Here is a 17,437-nt window from a genome sequence, read left to right on the forward strand (position 1 = left end):
GCTTTGGCATTATATTCTTCATATTCCACAAAGCAAAAGTGTGCAAATAAGAAAACATTATTTGTTGGTTTTGCTAACAAATAGATACCTTTCATATGTTTGATTGATAGCAAACATCTGACAAACCCTGAAGAGTTGTCATAGTAGCAGAAACCTAACAAAGTCACAAGCCTTTCTGAGTTATACTGCAAAACTAGAACAGACATTCTGTGACGATGGGGTAGCGTATAGAGAAAAGTATCTTCTTTTCATGTTCTAATTGCCCTTCAAGTGGTGTTACTCTTATAACTAATGAATGGCTTCAGCGGTCAGAAGAAAACAATTTTATTGAAAATTACTTCATCTTAGTATCTACCCAGTAATATGTGAAGATGCAGTCTTACGGAATTCACATTCAAGGAATCCTTAACACATGAACAAAGAAGATAGCAAGCTCTTGCCCTTTGCTGTCCCCTAACATTATCGCTGTGGAGATGACTGAACTGCTCATAGGAAAGCTCTAAAATCACTGCAGTTCAAAGCTGGTTTGAGACAAGAAAACACTGTACTGCATGTCTTCTCATAAACTGGAATTCAAAACAAAAGGGCCTATACCTTCACTTCTAAAAGAAGCCTTATCAGAACCTGTTCCAACCTACTATAAACACACTGCATAGCTGGGATTAAAACCTATTTCATTTTTATTATTATTTTCCTCACTGACAATAATCCACTGGTTTTAATCTAAATAAAGAGACATGTTACAAGTACTGGCTCAATACAATCAAGACAAGAAAAGCTACAAAATCTATACAAAGCAGTCATTTCACAGATGGCACGCATCTATATATAAACTACCTCACTACAATTGCTATCTGAGCAAATAGAGAAAAGGAGCCAAGGGAAACGTTTTCCTAAATGGATGCAGCTCCTAGATTTTAGACAGGTATTCTACCTGCTGATCTCTTCCCTTATCCTTACAGGTCAGTTCCCTGGATAAGAATGGATGTCAGTCTGGTCACAGAATGACAAAGAAGCTCATACAGTTTTCAACATGTGGGTATTGTTAAGATCAGTATAATCACTCCGTGTTCCCATAAGGAAAAACACCAGAAGTGAAAAAACGTCTCAATTCACTGCACTCTTTCAATTAACAGTAACACATACCAAAATAGACTAAAAACACTTCCACAGCTTCTAAGACAAATATCTTTGTCTGAAAGGGGAAAAAACCAACCAACCAAACAATTCCAAACAATAAAAAACAAGACTCACAAGCAGAACTGTATGTACCTGTCATTTGAATAAGAAGGAGCAGGAGAAGAATCCCTCAGACTTGCAGTAACATACAGGCAACAAACATTTCTAACCAGTCCTCATGAAAAGAAATGGTATTTCTAAAACCCTACAGCACCTGTCTGGGATATCTGCATCTACACGGAAAAAAAATTTGAACATTTGGCTAGGGAAGCAGAAAGCAGGGCAGAACTGAAAAAAAAAAGAGCTTACACATTTGGACTGATTTTGTTTCATCTCAGTGACAGTGAAAGAAAAGGACACAAAACTCCTCCTTCACTGTCAGGGCATGCATCATATTCTACTGGATAAGCAATAAGAAAAAAAAAAGAAAAAAAGACAAATTTTTACCTGCCAAATTTCTGATTTTTCATATGATTCCATGCAGCTCGCGTGACCAGGAATGATCCCCTCAAATGAATTCTATGAATTATATCTAGGAACAAATCAGTGTTGGTTTAATAATTCCAGGATTTTGTCTCCCAACTTGGAATACACCATTTGTTTCTTCTTCATGACAAAAACTATACTCTCTTCACACTCTCAGACTGTCACTAAAAAAGCAGTGGGCTTCTGGGCTTTTTTTTTCTTTTCTATAGATATTTTTGAAGTGCTTGCCTGAATATGCACGAATCATCTCTTCTGTCTCTTGTATGAGGCTCTCCTGTATAGAATTCACAAGCATTCAAAATTCCTGCACTTAAGCACAGTCAAACAAGGACTACAGAAGCCAGACCATCTTTGCAAAAGTCTGCTCAACTAGCTTATCAACACCTACCATCTCAATGAAGGCTCCCCCTGTTCTTCTGTTCCTTGGCACATCAGCTTTCTTTCCTCTCTTTTTAGTTCACAGTCTTTTAAATCTGTTTAGTATTCAGCCAGTCAGTGCTGGTGCTAGGAATGTGTGGTCCTCACAAAAACTACTGTGTGTGTTTCACATGGCTCTTTTTTGTATTCCACTCAGCAACTAGGAGTGTCAGCTTGAGCCTTTCTTCCCATTTGGGAAGAAAGGTAGACCTACCACGCACTGCAGCACAGATATGGTTCACAAGCTGAACACAAGCAGCTGACCACAAAGTTTTCAAGGTAAAATATAATTCTCTGATCTGGCATACACAGCCTTCCCTGCATTCTCTTCTTCCCTGTACCAACGGGAGGGATGTAGGCTTCATCTGGCACACAGAAAGTACATTTTAAAGTTTATGAACTCACCCCAATCTTCGTCACTTATTCGAACAAATGAACGGTCTCTTAGGATCCTAAAACACATCATTAGGAGAACAAAACAACAACAACAAAAAGATGAGCGGGTGTTTACACAAAAGTGTCAGCCCACAATCAAACAGGAAAACATCTGGTTTACTCACCCAGCATTGTTTATAACAATATCTGGAAAAAAAAAAAAACAAAAACAACAAAACACCTAAGTGAATGCACTGATAAAATACAAGTTTGATTCTATTTTTCTCTCACTTCTGAAAATACATACAGACAAGAACACTGCACACATACATCATATTGCTATCCTAGAGCTCTTTGTCCCAGACAGTGGAACTCTACCATTGGACAATGATTAAGACAAAACACTTCAGTACAGGCAAGTCTTGGCCTGCCACAGAACAAAGCCTCACAGGGAGGTATAGCCAAGAAGTGCTGGCTACCTACGAACACCATCTTGCAAGATAAAGCCATCCTGCACAGTTTTGCACCTTGCTTTGAATTCCATAATGCTCCCAATATGTGGTTTGTGCTACCATCTTTGTTGCAGTAAGCCCAAACGATAAATGGAAAAACCACAGAGTCACAGAGCCACTAAAGCAACCTGGATATTTAATTTGATTCCTGATGGCTTTGATCATCTGTACTTTCAGTCATTTAACCCTGAGTTTACAATCACATAAACATCACAATTAAACAGTGATAATCACATAGTAAAGAGGAATATTACTTGTTAGGTAAAATACCTCAAGTTTTCTTGGGGTTTTTTGTTTTTTGATTTTTTATAATTTGTGTTAAAGCATTTTGATCTTCACATAGGCAAAAGAGCTTCCAAAACATAACAGAGCATCTCTGACTCTTCAGCAACAATGTTTATCCCAATTTTAGGCAGCTAGTTATAATACTTGATGAACTTTGTGCTTTGAGACAGAAATTGTTAACCATTACTGAAGTATCACAATTCTGAAGGGCAGAAAACCAAGAATCATATATTGAGCTTTAAACTTCTGCTAAAAAGTACCAAAAAGACAGAAAAGCTGCCCATTCAGATTTAAAGTGGAAAGCCCCTGATTTAGGTTTCACTAACTAAGGGCATCAAGGATTGGTGAGTTCTACTGTTCCCCTACTGTACTTCATACACTTGTTGTCAGTTGCACTGCTTATAATGGCTCTGCACTTGGACACAAGTTACAAGAATTAAGCAACTGTACCTATCCTTCCAAAAGCCTCAAGTGCTGTCTTCACAAGCTTTTCACCATCTTCCACTGAATCTGTAAGAAAAAAAAAAAAAAAAGTATAAATTTTCAAGTAAGATGAACTGGATATACTGTACTTCCTGGAAAGTAACAACTAATTCCGTGGAACTAAGAAAAATAAATTGTGTATAACCACTATATAAAATAAATTCAAATTAAGCCACTATTTGCATGTGGCCTAAAGCAAATCCCACACAGTAAGTCTAAATGGCACATGGTAAGAAAAACAAGAAGCGAAAAAGGTAAGAATCATCCAGTCCCATTTTCCCTCTGACAACTGCAGATGGACAGTTTCTCAGTACTTCAATGGTAAGAAAGCATATGAAAGAAAAGGGCATTACTAGATGAGAATTAATTTAAAAAGCAATTTATGTACTTGCTTTTAGCATCTCTGTCTCCCTACTCCACATTACATTACTCTTATTTAATTTATACAGTATTGACAAGCTGGCAATAGTCCTTTATTAAGCAATGTCAAATTTTCATTCAACAGGTCCACTATTCCTTTAGATAAAGCATTACATTAGTCTGGAAAAATAACATACCATAATTGGGCACTGCTTTCCCTCCTTTTGCTCTGATTTCGTTGACAACTTTGTCAGCAGCTGAGGAGCTCTTGCCATATCCCTTGAAATCACCTCCAAGATCATTCACTGTGCATCACAAAGAAATGAATTTTTCTTAACACTCAGACTTCATGATCTCCCCTTATCTCATTATCACAGTGGATGTTATATGGAGTATTAATAAAACCTGCTGCCTCTGGATCCTGCTGAGAATCTTAGATTATTGGAAAAGAACAATAGGACCCTTTTTTTTTTTTTTAAATAGCACAACGTACAGTATCATTTTTCTAAAATAGCATGGAAAACAGAACATTTTTTTTTCCTCTCCACCATGCATTCAACTGGCATGCCCTGCCCAGGCTACCTCTTGAATTGGGTTATTGTAGTTCAGAGATTAAGATAAAGGTTACATACCAATCATAGGTGATTAATTCTGGTCTCCTGTCAAACTGCTATAGCTACTGCGTGAACCGTAAAGAAGACTGAGAAGACTTTGTTCTTGTTTAATAAGGTAGCTAAAATATTACTAGTAACTTTCACCACAGAACAGATCAAGTGGCCTGAACAAAGGGAGAAGAGCCTGCTCTGGAGGTTCAGATCGTGCTCCTGTGGGACAAGAGGACCACCTGACACAGAAAGCTGCTTTGTTTCCAGGCTGCCTTCTGTATTGGGGCATGAATTATTAATGGTAGCTGCACTATATCATCACCACAGTTTGCTGCACTGCTGTATTGACATGTCCCAGAGTTCCAAGGAATTCATCATGGGAACAAAAACATGTCCCAAAAAAGTCTACACACACTTGGACAAAGAATTCACAAAATGTTATGTTTAAATGGGTGCAAAATGAAATTGTAAGAAAACAAGAATTTGCTGTGGATTTACATGCAACATTCATATTTTGCTAAACAGTCTTTTTCTATGGTGAACTCCAGCTTTTTGCCTTATAACTTTTTTAAGTCCTCAAGAAGCCAACCATAGTGAAAACCACAAAATATGCACGATAATCTTGCTGGTCTGGATGATAAACAGCAACTGTAAGTCTGCTGTATTATCACAAAACAAAATAAACCCATATTGTGCACTTTTTTAAAAAAAAAACTTCTCCATGTAAAAAGGAACATAGCTTAGAGAACACATGACAAAATTGTTCTCTCTTACTCAGACCAAGAAAGTCTCATTTGGAACCCCGTATTCAATTTTGCATATAGCACTTCAAGAGAAATGCAGAAACACTGCAGAAAATCTGTATGAGCAAATGAAAATGCCAAAGCCCAGAAGAAGTGAGCCATGTAAAGGAAAAAAACAACAACAACAAACCAAACCACAACCAAGAACTGCCTAGCCTGAAGCAGGAAGAATTAAGACAGAACATGATGATATACTTGAGTATATTAACAGACCGATGCAAAAAAAGAAAGGAGACAAAATCTCCAAGTTGAATAGATTAATATCTAACAGTTCAAACATGCAGCTAGCACAATTCAGGTGAGGCACCAGGGAAAATTTCCAAGTGTAGTGAAGCATTAGAATAGGCAACACAGGCAGACTTCTCAATCTGCAACATCAAAGGTCTTTAATACGACATTAAAGTAAAGCGAGCCAGGAACAGCACTAGGATTTCTAATCTGTCCTGGGAAAGAAGAGTCAACAATTTTGTGTTCAACATTTATACAAAAACATTCAGTTAGTCTTGTTAACACATTACAGCTCTCTACCAAAGACATACTTATATATGTTTATCCTTCCCTTCAATAGTAATTTGCTCACAAGAGTTTAATTAAATATTTGGGAAAATTACCAGAGGCAGGAAAGCACCTTAGGCTGAATGCAGGCAGTAACAGAGTTGAAGCAAAAATGAGTACGCAAGAAAGAACAGAGCTATTCTAGGCTTTGAAAATAACAAAATTAATTCATGAGTGTGACAGAATATTAAAAAAAAACAAAACAAAACAAAAAATAATGTATAAATAACATTATTTTAAGCTCAAGAGATTAATCTCATAATTTCCAGTTTAAAACATCCAGTAGAAAAGAGCCAGAGACTGTAGCAGCTGTAGTAGAGCATGGCTATAAGTCTAAACCATAGAGAACGATTCCTCTAAGGCTATGAGTGCGTTATTAACAAGGAGTGCAGTGCAGCAAAAGCAAATCTGTTGAGTGAAACAGTTGGTGCTGAAGACCTGACATCTACAGTATATGTTTTTTTAAAAAAATAAACTAGCTCATTTCTTGCTGTAGCGTGGTGCTACAAAGCGAGTACACATTTGGAACAATTCAGGTGCACTACTAAATTGCATCTTCCAGTTTGGTTTTCAAAGGAACTCCACTCATGTACTTCAACGTCATCCCACAATGCAAACAAAAATACAAACAGATATAAACGTGGAGAGATGCTTCAAAAGCATGACTCTAATCTAAACTAAAACAGCAACACAGAAGACCCCTCAGGTAGACTAAAAAGGAAGAAACAGTAGGGTTTGGACATAATACAAGTTGCAAGACAAAAAAAAAAAAAATGACATTCCTTTCCTCCTGCTTTCAACTTTTTCTGATTAGAAGCATGAAAGACATGACGCACCACAAAAAAGGTGGCAGGAGACAGCCTCTGTATGATAAGAAAAGTGAGATTTCCACTTGGGTCACACTGGTCAGTCTAACCATGCCAACAGCAACTCACTCAACAGAAGGCTGTACATCGAAAGAGATGTGGGACAGGACAGAAAAAGCTTCCACGTTGAGACCCACTGCTATTCCTCCAACTAGAGTATTTGATCACTGTTCTTACAGCATATCTTCATTTCCATAAATTTAAAAAGGGAACTTGTTTTAAAGAGACAAGACATGAGTCTCATACGTGCTTTAGTTAAAAAAATTCAAACAAAGTAACACAAGTTACTTCTCAACTCTTTGAAGTCAGAATCATAAGAGAACAAGCGTAAGAAAAATAAATACAAGCATATAGAGGCAATTGCAAAGCACTGCTATAAGAGAAAGTGAACTGAGGTGCAGTTTCCAAAGGGAAACAAGAACCTTCCCCTACAGACAATTAGTTTTTAACTTACTGATTTAGCTATTGTGCAATAAGGTCATGAGATAAAGGAGTATTAGTTGTGGGCAGGTAATACAGTACATTTTCTTTCAGACCATTCTGGAAAGTCAGAACACCACTAGCTATATAGAATCAATATAATTAAACATTTAGGCTACTTTAGTGATGTAATTTTTGTTAAATAGGAACTAGAGGTGAAGTATTCATGTTCCTAGTAAATAAGGTAAGTAGCAAAGGTGGCAACTATCAGGAAAACAAATGTAGATTTTTTTTTTAATTATCTACACACAGACTTCTTAATTAATCAACTTCCTTATTTAATCAATAAGGTAAACCTATTTTTTTTTAAATTTTGTACACTGAAATTGGGATTTTTATTAGAAAGCAAGTTCTTGTCCGTAACCTGTTTAAAGGTTACCTTGAAGGTACCTCAAGGTTAACCTTGAACTCATCAACAATACCTGTGCAAATTTGTTCATAGGCACTCAAATGGTGATGCCAACTGCCAGAGAGCGCCCAAGAATATAACTTAACCTTCAGAACTGGCTTGTGATACAGCATTTTGTACAACTAAATATTCCCAAGGTTCAACCAAATAACTACGAAATTATCAGAAATCCTTTACTGAGAGCTGTCAATGACACCGAATGGCTCTTTTGTGTAATACACAGCAGAAAGGAACAATGCAGTGCACTTTCAGCACATCCTGTGTTTTCTAGGGGATACTGATACCGAGTTACACTCCAATAATGTCTTTCCTGGGAGAAGGTACTAGAAGATAACATATTCACATTTTCAAATGGTCATATTAAAAGTTTCTGAACAGTATTCACCTGAGACAACATCCTCTCTGGCCACAACTCACAGTAAAGATTGGTATGTACGGATGAAAGTAAAGGCTGGGAAATGATCTGATTCAAATTGCCTTTGCAGCAAAGATAAGGCCTTGGACAAACTTAGGCAACTTGTTTCGTAAGAAAATAAAGCTTAGAAGCAAAATTTAAATAGCAAAAGATAAGACAGAAAACCATTAAATAACAAAGGTTACTCTCTAAAAGTGCATGGACTGTTGAATATGAGCTACGTAAAAAGGCAAAGGTTATTGTCTAGATCAAGTTAGTTAACATAAAACTTACCAACTACTGAAGCTCCTCTTTCAGCGAAAGCCAGAGCATATGCTCTGCCCAAACCTAGTTAAAAAAAAAAAAAAGTAAAAAAAAAAATAAAAGAGAAAAAGAGACACAAAAGTAAATTGTATGAAGAAAAATGCACCAAATCAATACAAATACCTTGAAGGCTCAAAGTAAAACCCTGTTTCCCCTAGGACACTAAAAGTTTTGCATAAGTTCAAAAAATAAAAGTAAACAAACAAATCGTAGACAAAACTTCCAGTCAAGAGAAAAAAAAAATCCCCATGCTTACTCTTCGTAATTGGACTCAACAGAACCATCAGGGAAAGCTGTCTGCTGCTGAGCTTGTGCTTATGACAGAAAAAAAGCATTTGTAAAGTCTAATATCTTGACATAAGCTTGAAGGAGGGGATGTTTCAAGTTAATTAATTACATTCTAAGTGAATAAAATTTTTTCCTGGTTAAAGTTAGCCTTTAAGATTTGTAGGAGAAGCTGAATAAAATTTAACTATGACTGAAGATGTACTGACAAAACCCTTCCAATTACTTGAATATAAAGGAATCACTTAATACCACAGTTAACTAGATGCATCCACAGTTTACCTGTTGTAACAGAACACTCTCATCTTTGCCTCACATACAAAAGCAAGACTGTTGTACCTTCACTCTGTGTTAGACTCTAGGTGTGTTATACATTAGTTATTTGTTATGACAAATAATTTACAAAGATATTATCCACAGTCAAAAGTTACTGAAATCAATGATAATGATGCTTTGTTTCATTCCAAAACAGACTGAGATTTGAACTGTCAAAAGAGGATGAGTCAGAGAAAAGTTTCTCAGAGTGCAACAGTATCTATTTGTCCCTCACAAAAACATCCAAAGATAGCTCTAGGGAAACAAAAAAAAAAGTTTAAAAAAAAAAAATCAGAACTGTTTAGACTGTTTCGAAACACACTAATCTCACACCAACAAATTGCAATTTTCCTTAAGACTCCTGTGAGTCTCTGCAACGGAGATTATCACATGTGAGGTAGCATGTATGCCCACTGCCTGATGTAACCGAAGTCCAAGAAAACTATGTTTTCAAAAGCCGCACAACTGAGAAGGGCACGTAACTCAGACTATGTTACATGTGCCAATATTCTCAAGTGGCAAGCAAGGACTGAATGCTTAAGAATCAAAACGAATCTTAAAAAACAAGCAAACAAAAAAAAAGAGCTTGAATTGCATAAACAATAACAAGCAGGAACAACACTTCACAGGGCATTTGCTCAAAGTGAAGAGAAACTACTGTACTTTTAGATGTCTGTGTATGTAAAAACAGGTCTCACTTTAAAACAAATTAGTGATCCAGATGTTTTAGATAAATCCCTACCTCTGGTCTGTTCACCAGCATCCAGTTCAAAAATCAATGTTGACAAACAATGCTATTAGCAGTACAGCCTAACTACAGTGCTATAAAATAAATAAAAGAAAACCAAGAACTAATCTGACGTTAACAGGGCCTCCCACTGTCTTGGCTTAGATTTAATCAACTACTTATAAAAAAAACTGTTGTGAAATAAAACATCCAAGGACATTTTTCTCTACTAACAAACCATTTTCAAGCATCCTAATACTAGAAGTACAAGGGCCACTGTACCCACATTTACAACAAGCAATTATTGCTCCATGCAGTGCTTTTAGAAACTCTGTTATTGCTAAAGTCTTGTTTTGCTGTTACCCAAGGTCACAACCTGTTCTTCAGTGAGACTTCCTATATAGAGAGAAGTACATAACTACAGATCTGGTAAAAGCTGAAAAGCAGCATACAAAGTCACGAGTGGCGTCCCCCAGGGGTCCGTGCTAGGCCCGGCCCTGTTCAACATCTTTGTTGGCGACATGGACAGCGGGATAGAGTGCACCCTCAGCAAGTTCGCCGACGACACCAAGTTGTGTGGTGCCGTCGACACGCTGGAAGGGAGGGATGCCATCCAGAGGGACCTTGACAGGCCCGTGCCAATCTCATGAAGTTCAACCAGGCCAAGTGCAAGGTCCTGCACCTGGGTCATGGCAATCCCAGGCACAAATACAGGCTGGGCGGGGAATGGATCAAGAGCAGCCCTGAGGAGAAGGACTTGGGAGTGCTGGTGGATGAGAAGCTTAACATGTGCAGGCAATGCGCCCTTGCGGCCCAGAAGGCCAACCGCATCCTGGGCTGCATCAAGAGAAGCGTGGCCAGCAGGTTGAGGGAGGTGATTCTTCCCCTCTACTCTGCCCTGGTGAGACCCCACCTGGAGTACTGTGTCCAGTTCTGGAGCCCCCAACACAAGAAGGACATGGACCAGTTGGAGAAGGTCCAGAGGAGGGCCACGAAGATGATAAAAGGGCTGGAGCACCTCTCTTATGAGGACAGGCTGAGAGAGTTGGGGCTGTTCAGCCTGGAGAAGAGGAGGCTCCAGGGAGACCTGATAGCGGTCTTCCAGTACCTCAAGGGGGCCTACAAGAAAGATGGGGAAAGGCTGTTTAGTAGGGCCTGTTGCGATAGGACGAGAGGTAATGGTTTTAAAATAGAGGGGGGTAGATTTAGATTAGAAATTAGGAAAATTTTTTTTACGATGCGAGTTATAGAACACTGGAACGGGTTGCCCAGAGAGGTGGTGGAGGCCCCATCCCTGGAAACGTTCAAGGCCAGGCTGGATGAGGCTCTGAGCAACCTGATCTAGCTGGGGATGTCATAGAATCATAGAATCATAGAATCACATGGTTGGATGGGACCTATAAGATCATCTAGTCCAACCGTCTTCCCACTACCATTGCTGCCACAGCTACTAAACCATATCCTGTAGCTTCTCATCAAGCCGCCTCTTGAACACTGCCAGGGACGGAGACTCCACCACCTCCCTGGGCAGGCCGTTCCAGTGCCTTACCACTCTTTGAGAGAAAAAGTTTTTCCTCAAGTCCAATCTAAACCTCCTCTGGTACAACTTGTGGCCATTTCCTCGGGTCCTGCTTGTTGCCTGGAAGAAGAGGCCAAACCCCTGTTTATCACAACCTGCCTTCAGGAAGCTATAGAGTGCAATGAGGTCTCCCCTGAGCCTCCTCTTCTTCAGACTAAACAACCCCAACTCTCTCAGCCGCTCCTCATAAGACTTGTGCTCCAGACCCCTCACCAGCTTTGTTGCCCTTCTCTGGACACGTTCCAGGGCTTCAATGTCTTTCTTGTAGTGAGGGTCCCTGCTCCTTGCTGGGGGGTTGGACTAGATGACCTTTGAAGGTCCCTTCCAACCCTAACCATTCTATGATTCTATGATCTGGCCTTGATTATTCTCAGGTTTGTCACCTTCAGGTGACACTAATGCAATGTTCACTGCTTTCCACAAAATCTCATATTCTTGGTCTTTCTCTGCAAGGGATCACACAACCTAGGCTCCCAAAATGACTCCTCTGGCTATGTGCACACACAAAAAAAAGAACAAAACTTCACTGTACAAAGGCTCAAGCTTCTTAGAAGATGGTAGAACAAGCTCCTTTAGTGGCTCACCACTACTACAAACTTTGCCTCTCTCTCTTCTACATTCACAGCTTTTATCTTTGCTGGAAGTACCGAAGTAGGCAAAGGTCAAAGCATGCATTCAGAGAAAAAAAGGAAAGAAAAAAAAAAAAAAGGGAAAAAAACCCCACCAAACACAACAACCAACCCCCACACCACAACAAATACAGAAACACTTCTTGGCAAAACCAAGCATTCCAGTGCAGAACCACCTCCCCTGGAGAGGCCAGGCCTGCAGCCCACCAACAGCACAGGCCAGTCCTGCTGCCAAAGAATCTCCCCACCCTTTCCCCTCCCTGCTGCCCTCTCCCCCGTGCCTCCGGGCTGCCTCCCGGGTGGGAGCCAGGGAAGGCACCAGCAGCAGCTCGGAGGCCGCTTTCTGGCACACGTCGGACCCCGGCTCCAACAGCCCTGTGCCAGGTCACGCAGGGCACAAGGGCCCGTCCCTAGGTGCCAGGCAAAACTGCAAAGCAGCAGGATACCAAAACAGTACGCGGAGCAGGACATGCACCGCTGCCTGCCGCGTATTTACAGAACGGAAAGCACGCCCCTGCGGGCAGTACTACCGTGCTAGTTTCCAGCAGTACCGCGGCTCAGACGGAACCGCCGCAGCTCCCAAGCCCGGCAAGGCAGGCGGCGGTAACCCCTGTACAGCCTTGGCACTGCCACGCCGGCCCTGCGGGAACAGGGCCCGCACCTCACAGGCCTCCCCCGCAGCCCCGCGCCTCCTGCCCCCCGCCACACCTCTCTCTTCTGCGGGGAGGTAAAAAAAAAACAAACCCGTTTTTAACCAGCGAAGCCCTCGCAGACGTCCCCGGCTGGCACCGGAGGGCACCTGTCAGGGTAGTGGGGTGTCCGCTTCGCCCGAGCCCCGCCACAGACCCAGCCGCCTCCTGCGAAGGACGAAACCCCCGCCACACCGCACCCCGGGACGGGACGGCGCTGCTCACCTCCTCCGGCGCCGGTCACCAGCACCACCCGCCCATCAAACCTCATCCCTGCCGCCATGGCGCTCCGCTGACCTGCGCTCCTCTGCGCTGCCGCCGGCTCGGCCCCGCTGACGGAGCGGGGCGGGGCGGCTGCACCGCGCATGCGCCGCCCCGCTGCCCTCTGGGAAACGTAGTCCGGACGGCGGCGCCGGTCCCGACGGCGCCGAGCTGAGTGGCGGGGAGAGCGCGGCCCCGGGGCGGGGAGAGGCGGTTGCGTTTGGGCTGCCGCTTCTTCTACTCGCGCTGTTTCCACACCTGTGCAGGGGCGGGCCGGCGCTTTGTGAAATGCGGGGGTTTTAACAGGCGAGCTGGTCTGTCCTGCTCCGCGGCAGGCACATCTTCACCGGCCTCTAGAGAGGGCACCGCCGGGGAGGGTGGGTTTCAAGATCAGGCTGCCTGAACGTGCCTCTGTGCAAAGTTAATCTTTATTTACTTCACTCATCTGATGGCTTATGTCGTGTTGGGTTTTTTTTGCTCTGTTTGCTATTTCCCAATCCAAATCACTGCTTTACAGCCGTTCCTTCCCTGGCTGCGGGAGTTCTTCAGATTGAACAGCGAATGTGAAACGCGCCCCCTTCTCTTCTCCCCAGATTTATCCCCCTCCCTCTGCGGAAGCCTGCGCGGCGTGTCTGTGCCCAGGCGCTGGCCGGGGGCTGCAGGGGCCGGGCCTGCCCTGCCCTGTGCGGGGACTGCCGGCCCCGGTGGGGCCACCCCAGCTCAGCCCGGCCGCCGAGGTGGAGGTGCCCCTGCGAGAGCATATTTAAGAAACTGTGAGAGGGGAGTGAGAGAATGTGAGAGGAGCGGCCCGCAGGCGCCAGGGCCAGTGAAGAAGGAGGGGGAGCAGTGATGCTGCTCCCGGCAGAGATTGCCCTGCAGCCCGTGGTGCAGCCCATGGTGAGGCCGGCTGTGCCCCTGCAGCCCATGGAGGCCCACGCAGGAGCAGAGATCCACCTGCAGCCCGGGGAGGACCCCACGCCGGGGCAGGGGGATGGCTGATGGAGGCTGTGGCCCGTGGAGGGCCTGCGCTGGGGCAGGCTCCTGGGAGGAGCTGTGGACCCGTGGAGAGAGGAGCTCCGGCTGGAGCAGGTTTATTGGCAGGGCCTGTGACCCCATGGGGGACCACACTGGAGCAGCTTGTGAAGGACTGCAACCCGTGGAGTGATGCCACAGCGAAGCAGAGGAACAGAGTGCAGAGGAAAGAAGTAGCAGGGATGATTGTATATTGTGGAACCAGGCAGTGGGTTAAGTAGGAGTTAGCATGCCTGTCCATTATATCATTACAGGCATGGCACAGTGTCGTTCAGAATGTAATTGTACTGGAGTTTCATAGGGCCACTACTCTAGCTCTCAGCAGTAGTTCTAGTTAGGACATGCCAGTATTACCTACCCAACTCAGGTGATGACAAACTATCTAAACAATGGACAAGGATCTCATGAAGCTATTCCTTCTTACAAACACACTCGCTCAGCTGACTGAGCACCATAGGCCTGAGCCTCTGTAAACTCCCTGCTTCTTGGCAGTGTCTGTCTTAAATCTAGGCAGTGCTCAGGGAACAGAGGATGGTGTAAGGAGAGTCCACAATTCAGAGCAGCTATCTAGCTTATTTTGTTGGGGAAATCACCTACATACTCCCTCTGCACAGATGAACTTTAATTCATTATTAACCTTTCTTATACACTTTGTAGAGTTTGGATTATTTCTGGGGCTAGTAGAAAGAAAAAATATTTTTGCTGCAGATTATCTCCTCGGCTGTTGGTGCTTTACTGCCTACACTGAAGTGAGGTGTGACTGCTATTTGGAGACTTCCAACGAGAAGAAATTAGCATTTCTGACCTCAAGTAGTCTGTAACATTCACTCCTTTAGAAGTATTAGGAATAGAGATCTATTGCCTGTGATTTTATTACCTGCAATTCAGTTTGAACGGAGAAGTTGCATTGAATTAAATACTATAGTTGCAATTCACAGTTTGGGCACTGGAGGGAGCATTGCGATACAGTAAAACTGACTTAAATATCTGCATTTACAGGTGCCACACCACAAGTAATGAAATTCTTGTACGACGAACCTAAAAAAGGCTTAGGCACAGATCGAGTCAAAGGAACACTGCTTTTGATAGACACTGGTTTTACTTAGCCAATACATTCATTGGCATGGTGTCATTCTTCTGGCTGTGTACACATGTTATGTGTATGCACTGGAAGTTACAAAAAGTTGTTCTGGAGGCAGGCAAGGGAACACAGGACACATAAGTAGTGTACAAATAATCACGAGTTTTAAGTATGGGAAATATTGTTGAATGTCTGCAGAAACAACCCCTTGCACTGAGTGTGTGTTATTCTGGCACTGTATTAATCAGCACAAAATACCCTCACAACCAATTACACTCCCAAAGTTTGGCTATTTCATTTGATTGCAGCTCAACGCAGGAGCAAATTTCCCAACAGTGAGAGGCCCAGCGCAGTTGCCTGTGTATTGCAGAGAGAACATCCCTGATGGCAGTTTGTCTGTGCTGCACTTGGCGGCAGGAGGAAGCTGTTTCCCAGGAGAGCTGAGCTGTGAGTCAGTTTGCAATTGCTCTTCCTGAGGAAGTAACAGATGGAGCTCATAACCGCCTGTGAGCTTTGGTTCAGCCTCAGCATTCAATATTTTGCTTATTGTTGCTACACTGTGGGATTGGGCTCCCACCTGGGAGAAGAGAAGGAAATCTCCAGGATCAGAGCAGTGCTGGCTGCTGTGACAGTGTTGTGGTTTTGTTTAGTGAGGGGGGGCCTAAGGTGGTAGCTTCTGTAGGAAACTGCTAGAAGTTGCTCCCCTTTGTTCAGTGGACTCGGCCGGGCCTAGGGTGGACCCGCTGCTGGCCAAGGCCAAGCCAATTGGTAGCAGAATGTTCCGTGATAATGCCTCTGTGATAACGTATTTAAGAAGGGGAGAACAGAAAAAAAAAAAAAAGGAGAGAAGAGAAAATGTGAAGAAGCTGAGCGGGTGCAGAGGCGCAGAGGGGGAGGTGGATGCCTGAAGGAGGCTGTGGCCCGTCGGAGGGCCCGCTGGGACAGCCGTTCTGGAGAGACTGCACCCGTGGAAGAGATGACCCACGCCAGAGCAGTTTCAGGAAGGACTGTGGCCCGTGGGGGGGACCCCACAATGGAGCAGGGGAGGAATGTGAGGAGTTCTTCCCCCAACCATGAAGCAGTGGCGTAAAACAACACGTGATGAACTGACCGCAACCCCCATTCCCTCTTCCCCCCTGTGCTGCCCGGGGGGGGGGAAGGCAGGAGAGATAATGTTAAGCTTGGGAAGAGGGAAGGGTGAGGGGAGGTTGTCTTGTTCCCTGTCTCATTCTCCTGCTAGTTTTAGAAATAAATGAATACTTTTCCCCAAGTCGAGTCTGTTTTGCCTGTAACGGTAACTTTAAGGATTTCTCCCTGTCCTTATCTCAAACCTCGAGCTGTTTTTGTTATATCATCTCCCCCTGTTCTCTCGGAAGGTGGGGGGAGTGAGAGAGAGACTGCATAGTCTGCTCCTGATCGGGGCTGAACTATGACAGACAGCCACCTGGCTGGCCCCGCAACATGAGCGTGACACAGGGTGTGCCTTTAAGGTACGGCGCACGGAAGAGAGCCTTGCACTGGTGCAGTGTGAATCCAGTTCACTATCTGCTGGGGTGTTACATACCCTTATTCGCTCCTACATGTTTATTATGGGTGTTAAAAGGCTTGTTTCTATACTGTTGTGTTTAGGATTAATTTGTTACAGTAGGAAATGCATGCAAACTAAGAGCACAAATACCCAGCACAGTCAACTGTTCATGCACTTCTGGAAACAACCGGTTCAGACTGGAAATACTCAGACATTTAGACAGGAACTAATGTGGTCATCCTTACACCACCAAATTTATTTGCATAATCCGTTGTATAATCATATCTATCTAAAGCAGCACAGTTCTGTGTGCATGACTATAAATGAGTCCTAGGAGAACTTGTTTTGTTTTCAGTGCTGGTTCTGGCCTCTTAAATGATCTTGAACAGGCAATTTCAGCTCTAGCCTTTCAGGTTCCATATTCTTCTGAGTCCTGTTTGTTTTTTGGTTTTTTTTAGATGATGGGCTATTCAGGGAAAGGACTCTACTCTGGAATTTGCCTGGAAGCTAGTGGTTACAATGACCCAGGTAGATCAGACCTTGAGGTACTTCTACAGCATTATTTGTTCTTTACACAGCTAATGAATAGGCCTTGTTAACAAGTCAGAATGTTTTATAGCTTCCTCATTTTAATGCATACACTGGAATTAGAATCAGCAAAGAGCTCACACTGCAAAACAATAAATAAAACTGGAGTTTCCTCTGCAGATTTTTTTTTTTTTTCTGCGAAACACAACAGAAAGTGCACTGGAGTGAAAGTATGTAACTTTTATGCTTT

At 43.1% G+C, this 17,437-nt stretch overlaps 1 protein-coding gene across 1 annotated transcript in view; it reads right to left on the minus strand.

The window, feature by feature from the left end:
- HSD17B4 (hydroxysteroid 17-beta dehydrogenase 4) overlaps positions 1–13,086 on the minus strand; it is a 67,328-nt gene extending 54,242 nt beyond the window's left edge. Inside the window, exons 1-7 of the mRNA XM_086769839.1 lie at positions 12,983–13,086; positions 8,504–8,557; positions 4,295–4,402; positions 3,705–3,764; positions 2,643–2,664; positions 2,488–2,534; positions 1,627–1,711 (exon numbers count right to left, since the gene is read on the minus strand). Coding sequence (XP_086625965.1) covers positions 1,627–1,711; positions 2,488–2,534; positions 2,643–2,664; positions 3,705–3,764; positions 4,295–4,402; positions 8,504–8,557; positions 12,983–13,040 — 434 coding nt within the window. The 5' untranslated portion in view covers positions 13,041–13,086. The remainder of the gene's footprint in view (positions 1–1,626; positions 1,712–2,487; positions 2,535–2,642; positions 2,665–3,704; positions 3,765–4,294; positions 4,403–8,503; positions 8,558–12,982) is intronic.
- Positions 13,087–17,437: the final 4,351 nt, after the last annotated feature.

This window comes from Chlamydotis macqueenii, chromosome Z (genome assembly GCF_036417535.1).
Source record: "Chlamydotis macqueenii isolate bChlMac1 chromosome Z, bChlMac1.mat, whole genome shotgun sequence".
Classification (NCBI taxonomy): Eukaryota; Metazoa; Chordata; class Aves; order Otidiformes; family Otididae; genus Chlamydotis; species Chlamydotis macqueenii.